The sequence below is a fragment of the Crotalus tigris genome, unplaced genomic scaffold (assembly GCF_016545835.1).
Source record: "Crotalus tigris isolate CLP2741 ecotype Arizona unplaced genomic scaffold, ASM1654583v1 scf7180000019309.743544, whole genome shotgun sequence".
Classification (NCBI taxonomy): Eukaryota; Metazoa; Chordata; class Lepidosauria; order Squamata; family Viperidae; genus Crotalus; species Crotalus tigris.
The window spans coordinates 348,787-376,564 of NW_024097480.1; the positions used below are offsets into that span (position 1 = coordinate 348,787).

The window sequence follows — 27,778 nt, forward strand, 5'->3', positions numbered from 1 at the left end:
TCAAAAGTTCATTTTTTTTCTGTCTCAAGCACAAAGCCCAGAAGCGGTTTCCAGGTAGAAACAAAGCTAAATATGTTCTTTTCTCTAACTAAAGCAATCACTTTTGCTCTTTCTGCTAGTCCCATCACTTTTTCCATCCATTCTTCTGTTCTGAATAGACAGCTAAAGGAGACCTGGGCATTTTACAGCCTGCCGGCCACATCCAGCCTTTTGGCTGTTCCTGTCTGGCCTGTGGCATTGGTGGCCTTGGCTGCAGGGATGAGGTGTCAGTGGTGGGGGGGGGGCAGGACAGCATCAGGGTGTTGGGCAGCATTGGCTTGTGGCACCATCAGGGGCAGGGGGAGGAGGCAATAGCAGCTGGAGGTGTGTGGCAAGGGTAGTGTCTGGGAGTGGTAGGGAAGCAGCAGGGCGCATGGGGGGACAGTGGCAGTTCTCCACAATTAATTGCCCACTCCTCATCTAGGGGTCTATGACAATTTGCCACAACCAACTTACCATGGCCAAGCCGTCATAGGACAACTCATTGCAGGATGAGAGTTACACTATGTGCTGTCCCTCTCACTCACACACACATAACTGTGGTTTAGTGGGTTTATTAATATTGCCCAGCAATTCCTTTCACTGAAAGCCCAGAACTGCCCCAATTAAGTCCAGCCACAAGCAGATCAATGCTAGTCCACAGAGCAATGGCCAATGAGCCCACAAGGCACTTGAAAGTTTCTCAGTCAAAATGAAGCCACCAGGCAAACTTAAATCCACAACACAAAAGAGTTCACGAGGCAAGAAAAGTCCCGAGTTTCCCAGGCATGACCCAAGTCAAGGCACAGTGTCAATCCAAAGTGAGGCAGGGAATCGCAACAACCAGAAAACACACATCTAGGAAACAAACAGGTTATTCCCAGCATTGCCTCCATCTGTCTGCTGTGCTGTGCTAAATAGCCAGCTTCTAGTGCACACCATCAAGAAGGGCGAAGCTTTTTCCTCATGTGTAATCTGGCTGACCTTCGCTGCTCCTGCCTTTTCTCTGCCCTACCTGTACCCCTTCCTCATCACTACCGGCTGCAGCTGCATGCTTTCCCCACCTGGAGCCTCAGAACTGTCCTGCTGCAGCTGCACTTCAGCCAAATCCCTCACAATTAATCAAACTCATTTCCTGAAGTGCCAGGAATTGGTTCCTCCTCCCCCGAGCTGACATCTAGATCAGGGGTGTCAAACTGCCGGCCGGCAGGTCAGATGCATCATAGCGAAACCGCGCCCACCCCATTGCCGGCAATGGCAAAAAGTCATGATACGTCGCAAGACATCATGTGACGTTGCGAGTTGGACCCCCCTGATCTAGAGAGATATCTGGGGAAGCATCCAGTGGAGTCATCACACACTAATATCAAGGAAATGGTGGAACAGGATCGTTAAAGAAAGGATGGAAAAGGAGAGACAAAATGAAATGTGAATGACAAACATTATTTTTTTTAAATAAATGAATTGTTAAATTGTCCCATGGTGAGTTGTCCCACAGCAAACTGGCCATAGTTAGTTGTCACATTTGTCTGATTTAAATCCTTTTTGTCAGATACCACATCCACACCTACCTACACAAATCCCTGCTACCCGTATTAACAAACCGGACACATTCTCACCTAAATGATTATCAGAAAGCTCAGTAATTGTCCGAGAGTGTATGTAATTCCTACGGAGGAAGCTACATTTAGCATGAAGCAAATGCTACTTTGCTCTAAGTCCAACCCATTTCCCTCCTTAGTGTCAAAGTTGGTCTCCCTACCACTTAAGATAAAGAACAGAGTGGTGGGTATAATAAGTGTTAATTTAGCAAGTTTGCAACTTGTCCTCTGGAGTTATTGACTTAAAACTCAAATGAATAATGAGCACAACTGATTAGTCCATTCCAGATCATTTCACAACTTCTGATTGCCATTGTTAAATAAATGGGATGCAATTAAGCATTTCTGCTTGGGTGTGAGGCTTACTAAGTGACTCAAGGTCAGTGTGTCTTCAACCTTAACAACCCTCAAAGAATTGTGGCGATAAATTAGGGCCAGTGAATTTATGCATCCTTCTTTAAATGCTAAGAGGCACAATGTCTACAACCAATAAATATATTTATCCAAATTATACAGCCACGTCGCTTGACTTATTGGAAATAAAGCTCTTTGTGAATCACCACCAAAAACAAGTACTGCTGACTTGAAATATCTTTCAGAACACTACGTTTAATTGAGTACGATATCATGCTATTAAAATGAAATAACACTTTAGAACGTGGGTAGACCCAAAGATATAGCAGACATTTAAAAAATAAATCAAGTAAGGAAAACAGAAGTAAATGATGTAATCGCAACTGAAACGAGCTTCTAAGCAATTATGTTTTATGATGTTTATGAAATGTCATTAAATTGTAGCTGCTCTTACGAAGGGAGGGGGGAATACTCCGTAAAATGGGCAACAATTACCCCCAAAATTGTGCTTGTGAGCCTCCACCTCCTACTTACTTTGAGAAAATGGGGGGGGGCATTAAAAGGACCTTCTAGGACATCCATTTTGGGTGTTTGGGAACTGGCTGAAGATTGTTTGGGATCCTTATTTATTATAGCAATAACAATAGCATCTAAGACTTATATACCGCTTCACAGTGCTTTATAAGTGGTTTACAGAGTCAGCCAACCCTCAGCACTGTCAGGATCGAACCCCTGGCAATAGGATGATAGATAGATAGATAGATAGATAGATAGATAGATAGATAGATAGATAGATAGATAGATAGATAGATCACAATAGCAATAGCACTTAGACTTATATACCACTTCACAGTACTTTACAGCCCTCTCTAAGCGGTTTACAGAGTCAGCCTCTTACCCCCCAACAATCTGGGTCCTCATTTTGTGGACCTCAGAAGGATGGGAGGCTGAGTCAATCTTGAGCCGGTCAGGATCGAACTGCTGGCAGTCAGCAGAATCAGCCTGCAATACTGCCTTCTAACCACTGCACCACCACGGCTCCTAGGTATTATGTAGGTCTCCCCCATGTTTCTTTTCCTAAACAATTCTGTCTATCCTAGTAATTTCCCTATGTTTTTTTTTCTAACACACACTTTAAAAAAAAACACCAGAGACAGGCAACATTTTCAACCAATGAGCACATTTGGAATTTTGAAGTGGGTGAAATGCATGGCTGCTGTAATGGACATGGTCAGTCACAAGACCTCGGATTATCAGTAGGCAGAAGGAAGATATTTCTCCCTCTTAGCTCTACTTCACATAGAAACAACGGAGCATGTGCTTGCTCAGTGCCTCTACTAGAGAGACATTCATACTACCCTCATCTCACCATTACGGCATAAATACCCAGGCTACCCTAGACCAGGGGTAGGCAACCTTGGCTCTTTTATGTCTCGTAGACTTCAATTCCCAGAATTCCTGAGCCAGCCATGCTGAGGGGAAAGGGAGAGGTTTCCAAGCTGAGCCACGCTGGCTCAGGAATTCTGGGAGTTGAAGTCCATCAGTCATAAAAGAGCCAAGGTTGCTTACCCCTGCCCTAGACCATTTTACACCACTCTGCTGCTTCCTGATACCAATACAATTACAACATCTAGGTTCTATGCAACAGTACTCCAAATTCAGTGGAGAATGACCAGTGCTGTAAACTAGTTTTAATGAGGACTTAGTTTAACATATTTGTCAGCCTTATGATGTAGACCAGATAAGTACTAGCTCTAAATTTATTGTATGGTTAGAATCTTACAATAGGAGTGACATGAGAGCAGTCTTCCAATATTTGAGGGGCTGCCACAAAGAAGGGGGGGGGTCAACCTATTCTCCAAAGCACCAGAAGGCAAGACAAGATGCAATGGATGGAAAATTATCAAGGAGAGAAGCAACCTAGAATTAAGGAGCAATTTCCTGACAGCGAGAACAATTAACCAGTGGAACAGCCTGCCTCCGGAAGTTGTAGGCGTTTGAACACTGGAAGCTTTTAAGAAGAGACTGGGCAACCATTTGTCTGAAATGGTATAAGGACATTTTGATGTTATTTTGATGTTGAATGGTATAGGGCAGACATGTCAAACTCACAACGTCGCATGATGTCGTGCAACGTATCGGAACTGTTTTGCCATTGCTGGCAATGGGTGGGTGTGGCTTCTGCATGATGTGTCCAGCCCAGGGGCCTGCAGTTTGATACCCCTGGTATAGGGTTTCCTGCCCGAGCAAGGGATTGCAGTAGAAGATCTGCAAAGTCCCTCTTATTCTATTATTCAGTGGATTCTTAAACAATTCTTGTCAATCTTAAGTACATTCCATGCCCGCCCAGGGCCATTATAGGCCAAGAAATTAGGGAGGATCCCTTCTGGGATATTTGCCAATTCCACATTCCTGCTGCAGGGTGAGTTGTCTCTTATCCAAATGCCCCTGGCTATAACTCTTCCCCATCTCCCAAGGTCCTTCCACATATTACAATATTAGAGTGTTCTATAACTTGATACGTTCTTTCACATACGATACCCATCTAATCCTCCTAACCCTTCTTTCGGATTCTTATCTTTTTATACGTATTTCTATTTTTAATTCATCATCTTTAATATCTTCTAGCTTTTCAAATACTTTTAGATGTTTATTTTTTACTGCGGTGTATCCTCTGTGTTTTAATAACTGTACCTATTTATGCTGGTCGATGATTGTAATAAAGATTTGCATTTAATTTGATTATGCTTTTATAAAAAGGGCTTGGTAATGGATATTCTTCCAGGGAGGGGGCGGAACTGAGTAGGAATCTCTTTTCTAAGGGGCATTTTTGTGAATTTACTTACTAAATTACTTTAAATTCTTTTTACTTACTAAAAACTGGTGTTTTCCTTTTCCACTTGTGTAATGGCATGTGGGGACGTAGTTTGAAACTGTGGAATTGGAGAAAATTCTTGAAGGTCCCTTGGATCGCAAGGAGATCCAATCAGTCAATCCTAAAGGAAGTCAACCCTGGCTGTTCTTTGGAAGGACAGAGACTGAAGCTGCAGGTCAAATACTTGGAGAAGACCCTGATGTTGGGAAAGGTGGAAGGAGAAGGAGAAGGGGACGGCAGAGGAGGAGATGGTTAGATGGTGTCATCAATACAATGAGCAAGAATTTGGGGAAACTACAGGATACTTGGAGGACAGGGGCTCCTGGCATGCTGTGGTCCATGGGATCACGAAGGCACAACTTGGTGACGGAAAACAACCACAAAAATATGGGAGTAGCCTTCGGAGACTGAGATGTGTGAAGCAGGGAACAGAAGGAATGGACAGATATACTGCTACCACTCTCTATTCCTGTAAGGACCCACCCCACTTTGCATCTTAAGAAGACAGAACTCTTGGAATAGTTCTTCCAACAGGCATCCTTTAATAAGAGAAAATGGTTGCAGGCGTTCTAGACAGGACTTGGGGTCCAAGCTCTCCCATTCAAGGTTTTAAGGGGTTCCCCAGTAGCCCCACCCAATCACCCCCTTCTTCCTGCGACAGTCTCAGGCATTACATTCCCACCCCCTTTTCCTTACTGCCGGCTGGATGGAGACTTTAGAGAGGAGTACATGAAAGGTAATAGCCCCATTGTTATGGTTAGTCCTTTTGGCGATATCCACATTCAGTCTCTTTGAAGTGTACTGAAGGAAGTGAGGGCCATAAAGCCCCTTTGTTCACCCCCTTCCCTTCATCGTATGACAGAATCCAGAGAAGGCAGAAATGGGGTTTTCTATAGCTGATAACTAGAGATGAAATATAATTGGATTCTGACAATTCCTCTACATTCTAATAAGGTAGAAGATGTTGATCTACTACCCAGAACAGGGGTCTTCAAACTTGACCCTTTGATGACTTGTGGACTTCAACACCCAGAATTCCTCAGCCAGGCACACCTGGTTGAGGAATTCTGGGTATTGAAGTCCACAAGTCATAAAAGGGCCATGTTTGAAGACCCCTGACCCAGAAAGTAGCTTGATGAATTTGTATGATGGAGGCCTGCACTCCATCCATTTCCCAGGAATTTAAACCATTCCTTTGGAGACATTGCGAAGGAAATGAAAACCTGCTTAAAAGATCAGAGAAAAAGCATTAACAAGCCTTCTCTGAACAATGTCACCTCTGATCTATCACTGGTTGTGTCTTGCCAGATGAAGAAACATTGGCTGATGTAGTTATAAAAGCAGCAATTAAATAGAAGCAGAAAAGAACAGCTGGTCCCATTTTCGCTCACGTTTCTTCATAAAAACAACATTCTTCTCCCTCCTTCATCCTTCCTTTCTTCTCCCTCCTTCTTCTCCCTCCTTCATCCCTCATCAACTCTTCATCAACACATGATTTCAAGATACCTCAAGATGCTCTTTGTTCCAGTCTGTTTATTTTATTTATTTGTTTGTATTTGTTTTTGACAACAGGATGTTGATGCTAATTTTTTAAACAGATGTACCCTAGGAACGAACCAAATGAATTCCTTTCCAGCTATTTATTTTTTTAAAATGTTCCCCACATGACTCATAAAGACATTTTGCAAACTGAAGTTCAAGAGGGAGAGCGAGAGAGAAAGAGAAACAGAAGTGGACAGAAGTTATTTTGACCTCCCCCTGTGATGAAAAAAATTTGGTACAGTCCAAAGAGATTTCAGGTTAAGAAGTTTGTTTGCTGCAGGGATCTGCAAACTCTCTGTGCACGTTTGCCTGGCAGAACAGGAACTCCATGGCTTAAAATCATTTTAATTCAGGTGAGTTAATAATATTGATTTGTACCCTGTTAAATTTGTAGGATCTCTCCCTTGAAAATGCAATATTTATTAAACTGAATCTTCTAATATATCCGTTGGGGTTGCTAGCACTGAAGGACAAAAATCCAGATGAACAAGAATTGGTGGCAATTATAACTTAAAAAAACAAACAAACAAACTTTGTTACCCCGAGTGTTATTTGGATTTTTTTTTAAAGTTCAGAAGTGGAGCTGAACTTGTTTAAAGAGTGACCAAATATAATCTCAAGAATGCAAGCTTTTGGGCAAAACCACATTTCTGTAAAATTAAGAGACTGGCTGTGAAAAGAGGATTGTGTGTTCATTTTACTAGGGAATTGTTTACACAAACCTCTGTGTGCCTTTAAGGATAGAGAACTATGCAGGGAGGCTGGGAAGAATGTCATCTGTGTTCAGGCTACAAATAGAGATATAACCTTTGTTTGCTACCTCTAAAAAGATTACAAATATCTGAAAAATACGGCTTGAAGCTTAACACCTCAAAAACCAAGATCATGGTCGTCAGCGAACAACCCGCTAATTTACCACTAATAAATTCAGAAGGAATACCACTAGAAAAAGTTGAAAGGATCACACACCTCGGTTCTAATCTACATGAAAGCTGGGACATGATCGTTGAAGTAAAGACAAGGATAGAGAAAGCTCGAACAGCATTCTTCAAAATGAAAAAGGTCTTCTGCAGTCACAACATAAGCCTAAGACTGAAAATCAGGCTTGTCAGATGCTATATTTTTCCTATCCTGCTCTATGGAGTAGAGAGTCGGTCTCTGACAGAAGGCCACCTGAAGAGACTAGAAGCATTTGAAATGTGGATTGACAGATGGCTGTTACATAGAAGCTGGGTTGACAAGATCAGAAATGAGGAGGTGATAAGCTGCCTGGGAAAGCCAAGGGAAATCATCAAAACAATTAAAAAACGAAAATTAGAATATTTCGGACATGTGATGCGACACCCAGAAAAATACAGCATACTCCATTTAATCCTCCAGGGAAAGATGGAAGGCAAACGAGGTCCAGGCAGAAGAAGAACATCGTGGCTTCAAAATCTAAGGGACTGGTTTGGACAAAACTCAGCAGCACTTTTTCGTGCGGCTGCTGATAAAAACAGGATCGCCAACATGATCGCCAACGTCCGATAACGGATATGGCACAAGAAGAAGAAGAAGAAAAAGATTACATTACTAACACGAGTTTTGCACCCTAAAAGTTTCAAAGGACAATTTCACATTTTCTTCATACCTCTTCAACTGAAACAGCAGCAACAATCTTTGAAACACAGAAACTAATGGGAAGACTGATTTGCATGTTCATTTGTGTTTTCTCATAAGTAAGTTCCATAATTATTGGGAAGAATTTCATACCGCAGAAACTGTACAAAAAACAGTAGCTTTGTTTGTACAATTGTACATCACAATCTCCAGATACAGACTGTATTGGTTTCATATTGTAAATTACCTGCTTTTCCCCCCTTTTCATAATGAAAAGTGACCTATAAATAAGAATTAATAAGTGGTAGTTGATTTTCTGCTGTTAAGAAATGTCTAGGTTCATACATTGCCCTAAGCCATAATATTGTTTTCGTTTAAGTCAGCATATTCTTGAAAAGCAGTATCTATGATTTGCAAATTTATGGCAGGGCTGGGCGACTCGTTGCCCCCAGAGTTTGCTGGGCACAAAGAAAAGAATTCAGCACAAATTCATTACTGAGCCTTAAATTAGATACAAACTATTGAATGTTAATAGGACAATTTAGGTTCTTGCTTGTTCCTTCTCTTGTTAATGGTTAATGGTTTAGACTGTTGTGCAGTTCCTGCTAATGATGATTTGTTCATAGAAGTGTAGTTAAAGAAACCACGGCTTAGTGCAACATGACAATCTAGCAGTGAATATGGTTATCGTGTTCATAAAAAGAGTGATTGTCACATCGTGGTCAACTCCAAAGAAGATTCTTGTGGCAGAATCAGTTCTGCAGCTGCAGAAATCCACTTCTTTGGGTTTAATGTATCGTGCCTCCAACTGATTATACAAACTTGGGTTCATTACCAAATGGAAACAGGAGGGATGCCTAAATGCAGAATAGCAGAGTTGGAAGGGACCTTGGAGGTCTTCTAGTCCAACCTCCTGCCCAAGCAGGAGATCCTCTATCTTTCTGGACAAGTGGCTGTCCAGTCTCTTCAAAGCCTCCAGTAATGGAGCAGCCACAACTTCCAAAGGCAATTTGTTCCCTTGATTAATTGTTCCCATCGTTAGGAAATTTCTCCTTAGTTCTAGGTTGCTTCTCTCCTTGATTAGTTTCCATCCATTGTTTTCTTGTTCTGCCTTATGATGCGTTGGGAAATAAGTTGATCCCCTCTTCTTTTGTGGCAGCCCCTAAAATACTGACACACTGTTATCATGTCACCCTTAGTCCTTCTTTTCATTAAAATAGACATAACCCAATTCCTGCAGCTATCCTTCATATGTTTTAGTCTCCAGTTCCCTTATCATAGAAGAAAAATAGAATAAGAAGTTGCCTAAGATCAGAATATGTGAGGGGAGCCTGGTCCCTAGAATCAGTGAGAATTGGACATGGTTGAATGGATAGAACAGAACAGAACAGAACGGAATAGAATAACAGAATTGGAGGTCTTCTAGTGCAACATCCTGTTCAGGCAAGAATCCCTATACTATTTCAGACGTAATGGCTGTCCAATCTCTTCTTTAAAACTTCCATCTTTGTTGTTTTTCTCTATTCTTCTCTTTCCAAGGTCTCAACCTCTTTTTCATATTGGGGTGACTAAAACTGGATGTAATATTCCAGGCGCAGTCTCACTAAGGCTTTATAAAGCGGTACTAACATTTCACATGATCTTGATTCTATCCCTCTATTAATGCAGCCTAGGATTGTGCTGGCTTTTGGGGTGGCTATTGCACACTGCTGGCTCCTATTTATAGTAATTCATTGTCTATTAGGACAATTTTCACCTAATCAGTACCTGTGCATTTGGTTTTTCTTGCCCAAGTGTAAAACCTTACTTTTACTACTTGGTTTGCCTTACTGCATCCTATGTTAATCTCTTCAACACATACAAACAAATACAGACATACAGGTTAAAATAAGCTAAGGGGAGGAGAAGGAAACAGGAAAGAAAAAAAAATGTTATTAAGAGTCCATCGGAGTTGGGTGACTCTAACAAATTTGAATTAAAAAAATACGTTCTTAAACGTACTGTTGCATATGGACCATATTAGGAACATATTAGTCCATCTTATTTTCACAAAAGAAAGACATTGCACAAATGGATCAAGAATGCACACAGTATTTTGAATCCATTCTTTAATCTCAGAAATGTAAATTTCTTTCCAACTGAAACAATCTCTACTTACTTCAATTCTTGATCTTCGAACCAGATTTGGACTTATCAGCCACAATATAAAGACCAAAATTATTCTATGTTAAGACTCCAATTGCAATTTCTCAAACTTTTCCTTCCCCTGTGAAGGCTACTCCTTTTTATCCTATGTTATTCTTGGGTTGCTTGAGATTTTCTCTGAAATTTCTTTTGGATGCCATCTGAGTTTAGTTTTGGATTTCCCCAAACAATCACAAACACCGAACACTTCTTTCCATCACTCCATAGCCTTTCCTATGTCTGCTGATTCTTCCCAGTCTGAAATATTTTATGGAGCTGCTCCTTCCATTGGTATTCATTTAAAGATAGAAAGGTTAGGGAGGTCCTACAGAATCAGGACCTCCCTAGCTTTCTGAATGGTGGTGAAGATACATACTTTTAAGAGGACTAGAGATATTTTCAGGGTAAAACAGGTGGGTTTTTAGGAAGTAGGAAAGGGAAATAACCTGTCAGCAATGATTGCAATTGATTGCAATGATTGAAGAAGGAGAGTGCAAAAGTTGGCTTGAAACTCAACATTAAGAAAACCAAAATCATGGCATCTGGCCCTCTCAATTCCTGGCAAATAGATGGGGAAGAAATGGAGGTAGTGACAGATTTTATTTTTCTGGGCTCCAAGATCACCTCAGATGGGGACTGCAGCCAAGAAATTAAAAGACGCTTGCTCCTGGGGAGGAAAGCTATGGCAAATCTAGAGAGCATACCAAAAAGCAGAGACATCACCCTGCCAACAAAAGTGCGTATAGTCAAGGCCATGGTTTTCCCAGTTGCAATGTATGGCTGTGAAAGTTGGACCATAAGAAAGGCTGAGCGACAAAGAATTGAGGCCTTTGAACTATGGTGCTGGAGAAGACTCCTGCGAGTCCCTTGGACTGCAAGGCGTTCAAACCGGTCAGTCCTAGAAGAGATCAACCCCGACTGCTCTTTAGAAGGCCAGATCCTGAAGTTGAAACTCAAATACTTTGGCCACCTAATGAGAAGGAAGGACTCACTGGAGAAGAGCCTGATGCTGGGAAAGATTGAGGGCAATAGAAGAAGGGGACGACAGAGAATGAGGTGGCTGGATGGAGTCACTGAAGCAGTAGGTGTGAACTTAAATGGACTCCAGAAAATGGTAGAGGACAGGAACGTTGTCCATGGGGTTGCGATGAGTCGGACACGACTTCGCAATTAACAACAACGATTGCAAAACTCATTCTGTAACACTTCCAAATATAGAGGGAGTCGAGCTGTTAGACACTTATTATATAACAGAATAAGAGAGTTGGATGGGATCATGGAGGTCTTTAGTCCAACCTCCTGCTCAAGCAGGAGACCCCATACCATTCCAGACAAATGGCTGTCCAGTCTCTTCTTAAAAGCCTCCAGTGATGGAGCACCCACAACAGCTGGAGGCAAGTCATTCCACTGGTTAATTGTTCTCAGTGACGGGAAATTTCTCCTTAGTTCTAGATTGGATGTCTCTTTGATAATAAGTGTCCAACCATTACTTCTTGTCCTGCCCTCTCATACTTTCGCAAATAGGTTGACCGCCTTTTATTTGTGCCTGTCCCTTAGATATTGGAACACTTCTATCATGTCACCCCTAGTCCTTCTTTTACCCAGTTCCTGCAACCATTCTTCATATGTTTTCGCCTCCAGCCCCCTATATGTTTTCTTAAAGCTTCAGAAAATTGGAATGACTAGTGAAGACTGTGCCACAAGAATTAAGTTAGAATGTACTTTTTTTACTTTCCTTTCAGTTATGCCCAATTCTTGGAGATCACGCAGATAAGTCCCTGCAGTTTTCTTGGCAAGGTTTTTTAAAAGTGGTTTGCCATTGCCTCCCTCCTAGGGCTGAGAAAAAGTGACTGGCCCAAGATCAGGACTAGAATTCACACTCTTCTGATTTCTAGCCTGGTGCCTTAATCACTCCACCAAACTGGCTGTAGTGTTATTGTACCTACCCTTAAAATTCTACCTTGGTAAACCAAAAAGAAATTTCCTTGGAACTTTTTAAATAGCCTCTTATGTATAAAATAGATTGGTAGTTTGGCCAAGGCAGGATTTTTAATAATATGCCAATGAGTTTTATTGCCAGATAATAAGCTCCAAAATACTCAGGAGAACAATTTCATGTTTCATTTTTTAAAATATTGATTTGGTTTGTGCCTGCTTTTATTCTCCACCCCATCTGGAGATGTGCGAATCACTAACAATTTTATCTGATTAATATCAGAAAAATAACCTTTGAGTTCTGCACGACACCTTCCCTATGGGCTTAATTTATGCAGAATTTTGTATCCACTTATGTTCGCAAAGTCTCCGGGTACATTAATATGCATCTGCTTCTAATTTGCATATCTTTTAACATAAATTATCCCAAAGCCCATCGAACAACAAAAGATAGTCTTGCTTTCATTGTTCAAGGCTTATTTTTAAAATCCAGATTCCATTGACAGAATTCTTTTTTTAAATTCTCACTATTTACATGCAATTTTCAGTGATATCTGTTTATCCTTTCCCAAACAATTTTTATGGATCTTTATTTAGGGAAAGAAAAACCTTAGCATCCTTTATCGGAAACTAGCCTTTCTGCTGTTGCAAAATTTCATGGGGCCAGTATGTCTAAACTCATTTCAGCTACTTACACTCTTACTCACAACCAGCTCACTCTGCAACTGATCAACTTCTAAGATGATCTGACAAATGGTCAGCTCGCTAGTTCTCCTGGTTGTAATACTAAATCAGAATCCATTTTTAATCCAACTTCTAGACTATCGTAGCTATCTTTCTAGACTTTTTGTATTTTTAGTGTATTGTATTTTTGTATTTCTAGTGTATTTCCTTTAAGCAGACTTTCCATGAAAATCTTTTCTACCAAGAAGTTCCTCTATACATTTTGTATAAATTCACACTTTATTGTAGTCAGCTTTATGGGGAGTTGCACACTACGCAAATCATGTCCCGTGGTTGCAATTTCATAAAGCTGTGTGTTGCATAGCAGTGGTCCAGTCATCTATTGGCTATATACAAGATTTCAAATTGGTCAGTGTTGGGGATGATGACGGATAAATGGGAAGGGGTGGGAGAACAAAGGTGTGATCTCTATAGCAAACTGATCATCACCTACGCTAGTCTGCTGTTGTCTGGTGACATAGAAAGTACTTTCCTATCATTATTGTGGAAATAAACTGGTGTTTCTTTCTAGTTTTTCTTTGTAACATTTTATTCTTTGCCTTTTGTTGTTCTTCAGTCGCTCAGTCATGTCTGAATCTTCGTGACCCCATGGACCATAGCATGCCATCCCCCCCCCTCTTCCAGTGTCTTCTGGAGTTTGCCCAAATTCATGTTCATTGCATTGATGACACTATCTAAACCAGTGATTTATTTATTTATTTATGAGACTCATATACCGCTTTAAGTGCAAGCACTCTCTAAGCGGTGTACACCAGTAAGCAATGTATATATATATATATTTACATTGCCCCCAACAATCTGGGTCCTCATTTTACCTACTCCGGAAGGATGGAAGGCTGAGTCAACCTTGAGCCGGTGCCGGGTGGCTGTGGGCCATTGGGTGGGCATGGTTGCAATGATAATGGCAGACTGGGTGGGACTAAAAAGTTCAATCGATCAATTCCAACTTTGCAAGATCTTTTTTTCCCCGCAAGAAGTTGACTGATTGAACCTTCTTTTTTTTTTTGTACATGGCGGAGGAGACCTAAAGCAAAAAGGTTTTATAAAACCCAGCTGAAGGCCTAGGACTGGGGCAACGGCACACGTGCCCACAGAGAGGGCTCTGAGTGCCGCCTCTGGCACCTGTGCCATAGGTTCACCACCACTGATCTAAACCATCTCATCTTCTGCCGTCCCCTTCTCCTTTTGCCTTCCATCTTTCCCAGCATCATCCTCTTCTCCAAGGAGTCTTCTCTTCTCCTTAGGCGGTCAAAGTATTTCAGTATCTGTCCTTCCAAAAGAAGAATCAGGGTTGATTTCCTTTAGGATTGACTGATTTGATCTCCTTGCTGTCCAAGGGACTCTCACGAATCTACTTCAGCACTATAGTTTGAAAGCATCCATTTTTCAGCGCTCAACCTTTCTTATGGTCCAGCCAACAACCATACATTATTACTGGGAAAACCAGAGCTTTGACTGTATGGACTTTTGCTGGCAAAGTATATGTGCCGTTAGTTGAGTCAAAGTGATTTTATGACAAGCCACTTCTACAAAACAATATATCCATTTTCTCCAGACAGAGTCCATGGGTTCTACCTCAGCCAAGCCCTTTAAAAATCAGAAGTATGAAGACCTCAAGCGACGGTGCCTTGAACGGAAGAAGCTCTTTGAAGACCCTGAGTTTCCTGCTTCAGATGCTTCTCTCTTCTATCTGAATCCACCACTAGCGAATGTGGAATGGAAACGCCCCAAGGTATGTGAGATATAAGTCTAGTTGCCCCATTATTTCTAAATCTCATTTTTTTTAAGAACCTTGTTCTCACTTAACTTGGCTACGTGCCCAAACTTTGTGCTGTCCCTTTCACAACCCACCATCTTGAAATACTTCCTATCATGTGTGAAGCAGGTGAATGTAGGATGAGTTTAGGAGTTGCTAAACGGTAGCTACACCAGGTCACATTAAAATTCCAAAAAGGATTACTTAGTTTTCTGGACTTTTGCAGAAAAATATCCAGTACATTGGTTCAGCAATCAAAACTCAAACGAGTCCAAGTTTTGTACAGTGGTACCTCGGTACTCAACCGCTTTAAAACTCGTTGAAGTTGGTAGTTGACACATTTTGAGGTGAAAATCTTGTCTCAGTATTCTTTGGTGCTTGATGCGCAAGCTACAACCTGTCAGTGGCAGTTGCCTTGTGACTCACTACCCTTTCTGGTCAAAACAAAGGATCATGCATTAGTTGTGTGGTTTGTTTGGTACTTGTCCCTTTTATACTCATCATATCTCCCGGAACCAATTGACAAGTACCGAGGTACCACTGTAGAAGATTCCGTGGGCTCAAGACAAAGAAGCAAAACAGATGAACTTGGAAAGAATCTCTAACTTTAGCTGTAGCTTTGGTACAAATATTTTGTCACCTCTCTGAAATTCAGATGTGCTGGTGTCCCTTATGTGAGCTGGGCTGACCCCACGAGTCCTTTGCTTTCCTAGATTAGTGGAAACTAATTGTGACTTAAGTCCCATACTACAGTCTGATTTAGCTGGAACCAAGGGCTTAGCTTCCCCCAGGAAACCAGCTAATGGGTTATTATGGCAGTCTTTGAACTTCCTTATTATTTATGTATATTGCCACTTTTCACTCAATGGGTTTGATGATCAGACGGGTCTCCTTGATCCCATTTCAAGATTACAATCCCACCCTAGCATTTTAATAGTTCATTGATATAAAGATGAGAGGTTATGCTCGCTTATTCCTCTCTGCGCAGTCCAGATCAGAAGCAGGAAAACAGATTCAGATTTTTAACAATCCAGATGGAAAATTATTTCCCGTGTGTTTTGTTTTTCCGATTAAGACATAAAACTGAATTGAAGAGCTAAAGGAAAAGGCTGGTTCAGATAAAAAACAGAAATGCACTAAGTACATTTTTTTTTTTTTTAAGATGGCATATGTTACTCATCTCCACCAATTATTTTTCTTCCCCTGGATTGTCTCTTAGACCTCTGTTTAGAAACTCCACATGTGGTTATGCTTTAGTCGTCTTGAATGTCATTTTTGAAGTTTGTCTTTCGACATCACTGTTGATATTTGGGGGCAAATAACATATCAAAACACAAGTCACTTCTATGGGATATGCAGTTCGGTATACAGATAGTCCTCAACTTACAACAGTTCATTTAGTGACCATTCAAAGTCACAACAGCACTGAAAAAAAGTGACTTAGGACCGGTTTTCATACTTACGACCATTGCAGCATCCCCACGTGATCAAAATTCTGCCTGGCTCATATTTATGAAGATGAAAGCATCTCCCAGGCTCATGTGATCCAACTTCTAACAAGCAAAGTCAAAGGGGAAGTCAGATTCACTTAACAACCGGGTTACTAACATAACAACTGCAGTGGTTCACTTCACAAACGTGGCAAGAAAAGTTGTAAAATAGGGCTGAACTCCCTTGACACGTTTCACTTAGCAACATAAATTTTGAGCTCAGTTGGGATCGTAACTTGAGGACAGCCCTGTACAGCCAAACTCATTTTTATGTTCTGCTTTCCAGAGCAGATTTTGGGACAATTATTTTTTTAAAAAAAAAAAAAATAAAGCAAAATGTGTTACTCTTTCCTTTCAGGAAAAATGTACATTGTGCATGCAACTTCGAAGTTTTTCTTCAATAGCAAAGCTGCCCGGTTTGCTCAGAGCAACACTAATGCTGCTTCTTTTTGAAACGCTTTCTGGAATGACCACACGATGTGTGGTTGCATGCTGAGTCCAAGAAGTGCTGTAGGGAATCGCAAATAATTGGAACCATTGGGGTAGTAGAAGAAATAAAAAGCCAAGAATTCTTCTTTTTGAAAAAAAAAAAAAAAAAGCCAAGCCAAAATGTTTATAATGGGAAAGACAAATACCGGCCGGACTTTGATCTTGCTAGCCTTCATCCTACCACGAATGCACTGGGGGGGGGGAAGGTCAAACGGCTGTATCTGTTCTCCGCAGGCCCAATTCTTTTTCATTTCTGATCAGCCCATGTTTTAAGAAGGCTTCTCACCTTGATAATGCATTCTTCACTCTCAGCTAACTAGGGAGGGGGGTGAAAATAATAATAATAATAATAATAATAATAATAATAATAATAATAATAATAATAATAATAATAATAGCAACAGACAGTAAGTGCCGCCTATGCAAAGAAGCTGAAGAAACAGTGGACCACTTGGTAAGCTGTTGCAAGAAGATTGCACAAACTGATTACAAGCAGCGGCATGACAAAGTAGCAACAATGGTGCATTGGAAGATCTGCAAAAAATATCATTTGCCTGTAAGCAAAAACTGGTGGGATCATAAAATAGAGAAAGTCATAGAAAATGATAAAATTAAACTGCTCTGGGACTTCAGAATTCAAACAGACAAGCACCTGCAACATAACACCCCAGACTTAACAATTGTCGATAAGAAAGACAAAAAAGTCTGGATAGTGGACGTGGCAGTGCCGGGAGACAGCAGAATAGAAGAGAAAGAACTGGAGAAGATAACAAAATACAAAGACCTACAAACAGAAATAGAAAGACTGTGGCAAAAGCAAGCAAGGGTAGTACCAATAGTAATAGGCTCCTTGGGTGCAATCCCAAAACAACTGGAGCACCATTGGCATTGACAAATTCGCTATTAGTCAACTGCAAAAGGCGGCCTTACTAGGAACTGCTTCCATCCTGCGACGATATCTGTAATACCATCAAGCATCCACATCTGCCTATCCCAGGTCCTGGGTAAGGACTCGATAGATAGACAAAATGCCAAATCCAGTCTGAACATCTGGCTGACTGTGCGATGATCCAAAATAATAATAATAAAGTTGGAAGGGACCTTGGAGGTCATCGAGTCCAACCCCCTGCTCAGGCAAGAAACCCTACACCATTTTGGACAAATGGCTGTCCAGTCTCTTCTTAAAAACTTGTGCTTAGATCCTTATTTTTGTTATGCCAGTGAGCAACACGATATAACTGATTTTCATTGTAGAACAGGCAGTTGCCGAAAGCATCTTTTGGGAATGGAATTAGAACAAAGGGAGAAGATTTTTTTTTCCCACATTTCATCTCTTAAACCCCACAGAACATCTATTGTCCTGTGAGTTTAACTTGCTCCAATTTGGAGAAAACAAGGAGAAATTCTGAAATCATGTCCTAGAAATAGAATACAAAACTAAGAAGTTTACTCTCTGGGCTACTCACTTAAATATGAGCCAGCCATGTGCTGCAGCTGACAAAAAGGCCAATGCAATCCTACATCGCATTAACAGAGGGATAGAATCAAGATCACGTGGAGTGTTAATACCACTTTGTAATGCCTTGGTAAGACTATACTTGGAATACTGCATCCAGTTTTGATCACCATATTATAAAAAGATGTTGAGACTCTGGAAAGGGTGCAGAGAAGAGCAACAAAGATGATTAGAGAGCTGGAGGCTAAAACATGAAGAATGGTTGCAGGAATTGGATGTGTCTAGTCTAGAGGAGATCAACCCTGACTGCTCTTTAAAAGGCCAAATCCTGAAGTTGAAACTCAAGTACTTTGGCCACCTAATGAGAAGGAAGGACTCACTGGAGAAGACCCTAATGCTGGGAAAGATGGAGGGCAAGAGAAGAAGGGGACGACAGAGAAGGAGGTGGCTGGATGGAGTCACCGAAGCAGGAGGCGTGAGCTTCAATGGACTCCAAAAGATAGTAGAGGACAGGAAGGCCTGGAGGAACGTTGTCCATGGGGTCACGATGGGTTGAACACGACTTCGCAACTAACAACAACAACAACAACAAGTCTAATGAAAAGAAGGACTAGAGGAGACATGATAGCAGGGTTCCAATATTTGAGGGGTTGCCACAAAGAAGAGGGGGTCAGTTTATTTTCCAAAGCACCTGACAGTGAGAACAATTAACCAGTGGAACGCCTTGCCTCCAGAGGTTGTGGGTGCTCCGTCACTGGAGTCTTTTAAGAAGAGACTGGACAGCCATTTCCTGGAATGGTAAAGGGTCTCCTGCTTGAGCAGGGGGTTGGACTAGAAGACCTCCAAGGTCCCTTCCAACTCTGTTATTTTGTTATATTCTGCTATTGAATCACTTGCAGGCTACTTGCTCTGTTCCCGCATATCTTTGTATATGTGTTTCGAGTAAAATAAAAGCTCCTGCTTTTTTGAAGAACCTGCAATTGTGGAAATTGTAATGTTTTTGATTGTGGCTCCAGGCACGTTTCCTCATCTAGACACTTTCATTGAGACTCCTCTTGTACCTTGTAAAGTTTTAAATTTTATTGCCTCCTCTTTATAAGGTTTATATGGTCATAATGGGTGCAATTAAGATACTAATTGAATTGGTATGTGTCAGAAACCACTTCCACATCACTGCCAAATGTCAAGGCTTTTTTTAAGATTTGCTTAAACAGGAAAGAAAATAACTCTTGGAACAGGGCTCAAAAGAACCAGCCAAGACACATCTCTCAGATTAAGTTGAAGCTGGACTGAACAGTAATCCTGGATAAGAGGAATTTAATAAGTAAAAGCAGTCAAGAGATCACCAGTTTTCTCTGCATCCAGAGGAAGGCAAACACACAAAGGGTGGTTTTGAGATTAAGTGAATTTGTAAAAGATGCTACCTTATAAACATCATCTTATTTAATGACCTCAGTGCTAAATCTTCAAACAAATGTACTTTCCTGGATGAATAATGCTTAAAATGGTTCATTCCTAAAGGGATTTGCTTTTCTAAACGTCCGTTTTTTCCAACAAATAGATTTTTCTTTACATGGCTGCAGTCAGCATCTCTGCGTATTTTTGAGCCTAGCAGGATAACATCTGTAACTACTATAAATCCTTTTTTTTTTTTTGCCACTTGTATTTGGGTTGGCATTAACCGTTGACATGATCTGACGGATAACTTATTTTTTAATAATGAGAGGCAAACTGAAATTTCAAGTCTTCCTCTCTTCCAGCAGTTTCTGCAGCCTATCTGCTATGTTGCTATTTCTTCTAGCCATTTAAATTCTGATTTCTTCTATTCCAGATTTTCTTATGATATATTCTACATATAAATTAAATGAATAAGGTGGCAGTATGTAGTGTTGGTACCCTCTTTTCCCAATGTTAAAGCATTTTTTCAGGAGTTGCTCCTTATTTCATTCTAACGGTTGCTTCATGCTCATCATACAGATTCCATATTACAAGATTACATTAACAAAATATTGCAATTGGAAGATTCTGAGATATATATATATATTCCTTATTACAAGGTTACATTACAGAATCTTGCTGTATGTGTGTGTGTTGGTATGCGTATGTCTATATGTATATGCATGTTTTTTGTATCTGTATATGTATGTGCATGGGTATCTGTAGATTTATGTGTATATACTGTATATTAGGTAGACTAGTGGGATAAGCTTGACATATTCCTTCCTCCATGGTAATTTACAGTAATTATTATACTGCTAATTTATCATTTCTGAAACATCCCATACTCAGTAGTGTATTGATCTGATCTCCATGGAAACATTTTCTCATTGTTTACGTACACACTGTGGAAATTCCAATTAGTAAAGAGACTTTAGATAATTCTGTTTGGTTTGGTTTCATTTTGGTTCAGTTACTTTTGATTTGGTTTGATTTGATTCCGTTAGATTTTTTTTTTTTTTTCAAAGCTGGCAGGATGGAATGATTGTGGAAACCAGGTCAACCTGTTATTCTGATTTTCTGCCAATTCACCAGATTTGCAGAATTAATCAAGGGCCGCCATTTTTTTCCAATAGGATCTTCCAACAGCTACACATCCAATTTTGTCCTCTTTATATTAGGAAGATTTGTGCATACTGATTATGGCTAATATAATGGGAGAATAAAATAATTGCCTATTTTTATCCTAAAGAGGACAGTAAAAGCTTGGGAACTTTTTTTTTAAAGTAACATAAAAAACAAGAGGGATTGATTCACCCTGCCCTAAAAGCAGGAGAGGACTCAATTATCCCAGGTGCCTGAAGGTCTCCATGGTTACCAGATTTTAGCACCATTGTTGATAACTGCTGAGAAAATATCAGGCGGCGGGGGGGGGGGGGCTCATAGCACCAAGCCATCTCAACCCTGCCCTATAAGACCCATCATCCCCAGAGGAAAAATGAGTTTCATCTGTTGCAAATGATGTTCATTAGCACCTTCTACTCAACGTAATTCTTTCTTGCAAAGGGTTTACACATATTTCTTATTAGACAGATTGCAAAATACCAAAATACCCTATTCCAGGACAAAATCCAGATGTGACCTGAATATTTGTCCCAATTTAAAATTTTCATTGAGCTGCTTTCTTTGGAAGTGGGAGAAAAATGCCCATAGAGCAAAGATTTATATCTGAGTAAATTTCCTTACAGAATTTAGGCTAAATTCTGCAAATTGATGAACATCATAAAGGTCACTGTTGTTATTTCATGATCGATTTGCATAATACGAAAAACCTCAACATGTTTTTTTAAAAGATGATATAGAAATGCATGGAAAATGTGCCTACTAAACAGATGTTGGTCAAATTGGTCACCATGATGTAAAAAAGATGTTGAGACTCTAGAAAGAGTACAGAGAAGAGCAACAAAGATGATCAGGGGACTGGAGGCTAAAACATATGAAGAACGGTTGCTGGAATTGGGTCTGTCTAGTCTAATGAAGAAAAGGACGAGGGGTGACATGATAACAGTGTTCCAAAATCTAAGGGGCTGCCACAAAAAAGAGGGAGTCAAGCTATTTTCCCAAGCACCTGAAGCTTTCAAAACCATCTCCCTGTCCAATATAATTGATACTTAAAACCAAATTGAAAACTTCAGATTCCATCTCTATGTCCATCAAAAAAGAGCAGGGCTTCTATCTTGATTTTTTAACACACAGATACACACACCCAGAAATTTTCCTGTCCAGGACTGTCCTTCCAGCCGAGGTGGCGCAGCAGTTAGAGTGCAGTACTGCAGGCCACTTTAGCTGACTGTGTTCAGCAGGTCAGTGGTTCAGATCTCACCGGCTCAAGGTTGACTCAGCCTTCCATCCTTCCGGGGTAGGTAAAATGAGGACCCAGATTGTTGGGGCCAATGTAAATATATATATACATTGCTTACTGGTGTACACCGCTTAGAGAGTGCTTGCACTTAAAGCGGTATATAAGTCTCATAAATAAATAAATAAATAAATAACTACCTTAGAGACCATCTATTTTCAGAGAGTCTCAAGGAATCTCATTTGCAGCTGCCATCACTATAGAAAAAGCTAAAAGCCCCTTAGGATGGATGAATTAACTTCTCCCAGAAGGAGCAGAGATTATTCAGGGGTGGTGGGAGATAACTTGAGTGGAAGTCTCACACTTGGGGGGAATCAGGCTGGAGAAGAACCAGTCCAAAGTCTAGGACACAATGAAAGATCAGAGCCACTGCAGAGGTCTCATCAACTGAACTCAAATAAGCTTTTCCGTCAAAAATGGTTGTTATCAATGTTTCCCCCTTATCCTAAAACACATCTATGGAGTTCTTGTGACTGAATGGAAAGTGTTAAATGCCTTCTCAGCTGGGGGGGCTAAAGGAAGACAAAAAAAACCCCACTGACATCATTCAGAGGTGCATGTGGCATACAAAGGCAGAAGGTTAAGGATCGGTTGCCATGGAAACTGCATCTCCCAATGGCGGCAGTGGGCCATAAATATGCGGTTGTAATGCAATCAGATTGACATTATCCAGGGAGACACGCAGAGATAGAGTCACAATAAAGGCAGCAAAGCCAAACAGAAGCTGTATGAATTTAATTGCAGAATGAGCAGACAGCCCTTGTCCTATCTCTGCAGGATCTAATGTTCTGCCTTTCACCATTTTGCCCTCGGGACTGAACTGATTTTGCGTTGCTCCGTGTCGTCGGATTAAAAATGTCCTATGATCCCATATTAAAACATTAAAACGCATTCAGATGAGCTACAATTCTGGAGGTGGGCACTTTTCTCTGGATTGGGAGCAAAGCAGGGTAGAGCCATTATAAAACCTATAGTGTAACTTAGATTTTTGGAGGGCGTGGATGTACGTGATTGGGTGGTTTTGTGATTTTACTATACCTTGATCATTTGTGATTCAGACCTTCTTGGATAGATGGGTGGCCGCAAACATAGACAGACAGACAGACAAGTATGATGGACTGTCTACCTGGTCCTGGGAAAATGGGAGACGACAAGGGGACTATTGCAAAAAAGCTGGGAGGGTCGGGGTGGGGAATATGAGAGGGATAACTCCTCCTTAATTGCTAGGTTGAGCTTCATTGTAAGTTGAGCTGGAGAATGGTTTTGATTGACTTTCAAGGTTCTGCTACACTCTCCAACCAGCAATGAAATTCTTTCAACGTGGAAGTTCCCCCCAAAAAATATTACTTTTTATTTGTTAAATTTATTTGCCACATGTCTCATTGTGGGGCTACTCTAGATGGCTTATAATAATAAAAAGGAAGCAAAATGAAGGAGTAAACAGAACAGGATTTTTAAAAAAATAGATTGATAAAATAAACAGTGACAAAGACATATAATGAGAAAAATACAACAATATGAGAAGCAAACAAGATGGATGGGTAGATAGCAGAGGCAGGGGGAGGTGGAGTCTGTCATGGAGGCGTATAGCAAACCACCTGAACTTGTAAAATTAAGGTGTTAAAGTCTGATAAATTCACTACAATTTATATCAATGCAGGTAGTCCTTGACTTACAACAGTTTGTTTAGTGACCATTCAAAATTACAACGGCATTTTTCACACTTACGACCGTTGCATTCTCTGCACAGTCAGTGATCAAAATTCAGACAGTTGCCAATGACTCATATTTATGATGGTCGCAGTGTCCTGAGCTCACGTGATCCCATTTTGCGACTTTTTGACAAGCAAAGTCAACGGGGAAAGCCAAATTCACTTAACAACCATGTTACTAACTTAACAACTGCAGTGATTCACTTAGCAACTGTAGGAAGAAAGGTCGTAAAATGGGGCAAAACTCACTTAACTGTCTTGCTTAACAACAGAAATAGTGGTCATAACTCAAGGACCATCTGTAATTAAATAAATGCCATTACTTATATTTACATGTAAATAAAATCGCGTTTTAGTTTTTGTTTCAGGCCCATCCGCTCCTTTTTGGTTTTATTGGGTTTGGAAAAAGTTACATAATTTTGACTTACACAATAGATTAATTTGGAATGGATGGAGGGAGATATTCAGGGTTCTTGCCCCAACCTTCTCCTCCTCATTATTATTAAGGATGATGCGAATAAATACGTGCACTGGTTAGCTCTAGAAAATGGCAAAACACTCTACAAGATTTGCGAACGATCCATGAACTTTCCTTAAGAAACAGCTAAGTCTTTGGTTATTGTTGGGCTATGTTTCCTAAATTCAATCTTACGAAAAGATCCGGTTTGATTACAAGTTGGAAGCTGAAATCCTCTGAGGAATGCTTGCTTACTTCGTCTTATCCTAGGGGTATTTTGTCTGCGTCTGTTCCTCTTGGACCCTGCTAAAATCAGCCAGCCAATTTTATGATCTATGAAGAGAATCTACTCAAATCACCAAAGAAAAATGTTAATCCCCATCCATCTCTGACAGTCAGCCTCTTCCGAGAGTCTTAATGTCTGGAGGATGTTCATAACTCTTAACAATTCTTAATTCCCTAAAGAAGAATTGGTGTTTTTTTTTTTAAAAAAAAATTAATGTGTTGGCTTCCTTCAGTAGACCACCATCAAGGTCAGCGTGCTGTTGAGCAACGAACTTCATTCTGCTATGTGCAAAATTCATCTGTCTTGTTTTCAAATGGTCTTTTTTCTTTCTTTTATGGAAAAAGAAAACGATTCTCAAAAGTTCTCCGAAGCTAAGGAAGACCCTATAGAGCCACAGGAAGGCATCTGGAACCTTCTAGGGTTTGTTGGATCCCGTCAATCCTTACCATGGTCAAGCTACCTAGAATTCCTAGATGAGATAATATTCCAGTATCCAATAAGCCAGGGGATGTCCATCCATCCCATTCAATCACTTAATAGAATAACAGAGTTGGAAGGGACCTTGAAGTCTTCTAATCCAACTTCTTGTTTGAGCACAACACCCTACAGAGTTGCATTCTGGACAAATGGCTATCCAATGTCTTCTGAAAAACCTCCAATGATGGAGCACCCACAACTTCTGCAGGAAAGTCATTCCACTGATTAATTGTTCTCACTGTCAGGAAATTTCTCCCTGATTATATAGCTCAATTATACTGCATACATGATTGTATATCTTATTATTATATTGATTAGATATATTGTTATATACTTGATTATATAGCTGGGCAGAATAGAAAGAGTATATAGCTGGAGAGAATAGAAGTGAAAATAACATGGGAAAGATCTATAGATTTAACTTGGAATATATTAGGTAAGTGTTGGCTCTGAAGCCCTAAATAGAATTAATTTCTTTCCCCATTCTAATTTAACATTTTCACACACTTGATTCTCACTCTGAGATATCCTGGCCAGAGAACAGTATTCCCTTTTCTTTAATCAGCAACAGGGTCTCCAAATACATTGCAAAGGTTGTGAATGTGACCGTTCGGTTGGTGTGCTACTTTGCTCACTAGAAGTGGAGTTGATTGTCCTATGAAGAAGTGGATGGGAATTCCTGGCAGATGGTTGCCATGCATCTTATGGAATCATAAAATTGTAGAGTTGGAAGGTACCCTAAAGCAGGGGTCCCCAACCTTGGCCATTTTATGACGTGTGGACTTCAACTCCCAGAATTCCTCAGCCAACAGTCTAATTTCTAGTTTGGTGCCTTAACCACGATACCAAACTGGCTCTCATCTTCTCTGTGTATTCAATGTTTTCCCCTTAAATGTGAAACTTACATTTCTTTCTATTAAAGGGCATCTTTTTCATCTCAGCCCTATGTAACAACACGTCTAGAGTAGACTCTCATTGTGTTGTTCTGACCTCTCAGTTTGGTGACACCCGTACATTTGATAATCAGCCATCAGTTCCATTATCAAGATCATTAATGAAAATGTTGAATAAAACCAGCCCAATGACGGATTCTTGTGAAACCCACGAGATAACAGTTCTCCAACTTGATGCAGAGCCACTAATGCTAATTCTTTGGAGCTCAAAATGACCACTCCGTTATCTACTTATCATCCCTCAAATGTTAACGTTTTAGATATGCAGATCATTGTTTTTAAGAAAAAGAAACGGCGGGCTGAAGTTGTTTTTAACACAAATGTGCATCATATCTGCAAAAAAGATTCTGTACACAACATCTGGCCAATTTTATGAGAATAGAATGCAGGCGTTGGTGGTTACAGAGGCAATTTGCATCCTGCATCCTGCCTGAGCAGTTTATGATCCTCTAAATCATGTTTGCTATCTCCAGCACTCCTCTCCAGTGGTCGTGTCAGTTGGGGCTACTGGAAATTGCAGCTCAACATCTGGAAAATCAAGATTTTCCCTTGTTTCTAAGCGGAATTCTGGTTGTTGAGATTTGGATTAGTTAGTTCTGGGCTCTGATTGAAATGTTCCTTTAGGAGAAAAAAGACCCCATCCCTGAGCAATATCTAATGATTTCAACACCTATTGAATTGTTGTCTTGTAAGTAAAATTGAAATGATGTTAGTGTCAAGGATTTCTGTGTTATTTTCATTCTTTTCTCCACAAAGACTTAGATGAAATTTGTGTTTGTTAAAAATCAGGAGTAATTTCCAGAATTTTTAGTTCTAAGATAAACAGATGGAAGCAATGTATTAAATATAATTTTAAACATGTGGGGTTTTTTCCCATGACTTATGACTAAATAGGGACCAGAAATTCTATTGCTAAGTATGATAGTTATTAAATTAGACTTGCCCAATTTTATAATCTTTTGATTTCCAATAGTGGTGAATATCTGTAGCTTGGGCATAGGATGAGGGTGAAGTTTCATTCTCAAAGCTTGTGGGTTGGTTTCCAAATGTTTCAGTACCATTAGGTAACATCATCAGCGGAGTTTAGGGGATGCCAGTGTTGTTCTACTTATAAGGGCTTTGTGTGGGCAGTAGGTCTTGTGATGGGAGGGTTATATCACATGAGAGTCTAGTGATGGGTCTTGTTACAGATCAGGTGTGATCCATATCTGATTTGATCCACACCTGAAACATCACAAGATCCATCACAAGACCCATCACTTGGGTCAGGCGAGGGTCTTGTAATGGGTCTTGTGGTGGGGAGACCCATCACAAGATCCTCACTTGATGTGACTCACACCTGGCCCCTCACAAGACCCTCACCTGATGTTACCTTCCCATCACAAGACCTGTTGACCACATGAAGCCCTTATAAACAGAAGAACACCAACACTGACATCCCCTAAACCAGGGGTAGGCAACCTTGGCTCTTTTATGACTCGTGGACTTCAACTCCCAGAATGCCTGAGCCAGCCACGCTGAGGGAAAAGGGAGAGGTTTCCAAGCTGAGCCATGCTGGCTCAGGAATTCTGGGAGTTGAAGTCCATGAGTCATAAAAGAGCCAAGGTTGCCTACCTCTGTCCTAAGTCCTCCTGTTCTAAACGGTGAGCCTCCTAGACCAGGGGTAGGCAACCTTGGCTCTTTTATGACTCGTGGACTTCAACTCCCAGAATTCCTGAGCCAGCTTAGCTCAGCTTGGAAACCTCTCCCTTTTCCCTCAGTGTGGCTGGCTCAGGCATTCTGGGAGTTGAAGTCCACGAGTCATAAAAGAGCCAAGGTTGCCTACCCCTGGCCTAAAATCCACTGAAGATGTTACCTGGTAACGAAATGTTCGAAAACCAACCCACAAGCTCGGAGAATGAGCATCCATCCACCCTCAAGCTTTTTGATTCCTCAAGTTATGGCCTTTATTAAATAGGTCATGGGGTCATTAAGAAAATTTGGATTTCCCCATT

The 27,778-nt window shown here is 40.6% G+C and overlaps 1 protein-coding gene across 2 annotated transcripts in view; it reads left to right on the plus strand.

Moving 5' to 3' along the window:
• The first annotated feature begins 6,568 nt into the window (after window positions 1–6,568).
• The window catches only part of LOC120316244 (calpain-5-like), a 65,085-nt gene continuing 43,875 nt past the window's right edge, over window positions 6,569–27,778 (plus strand). Inside the window, exons 1-2 of one of the 2 annotated variants that reach the window (XM_039361598.1) lie at window positions 6,569–6,743; window positions 14,408–14,584. In XM_039361598.1, the coding sequence (XP_039217532.1) occupies window positions 6,612–6,743; window positions 14,408–14,584 (309 nt within the window). In that variant the 5' untranslated portion in view covers window positions 6,569–6,611. The remainder of the gene's footprint in view (window positions 6,744–14,407; window positions 14,585–27,778) is intronic. The other variant, XM_039361599.1, reaches the window with a different exon arrangement.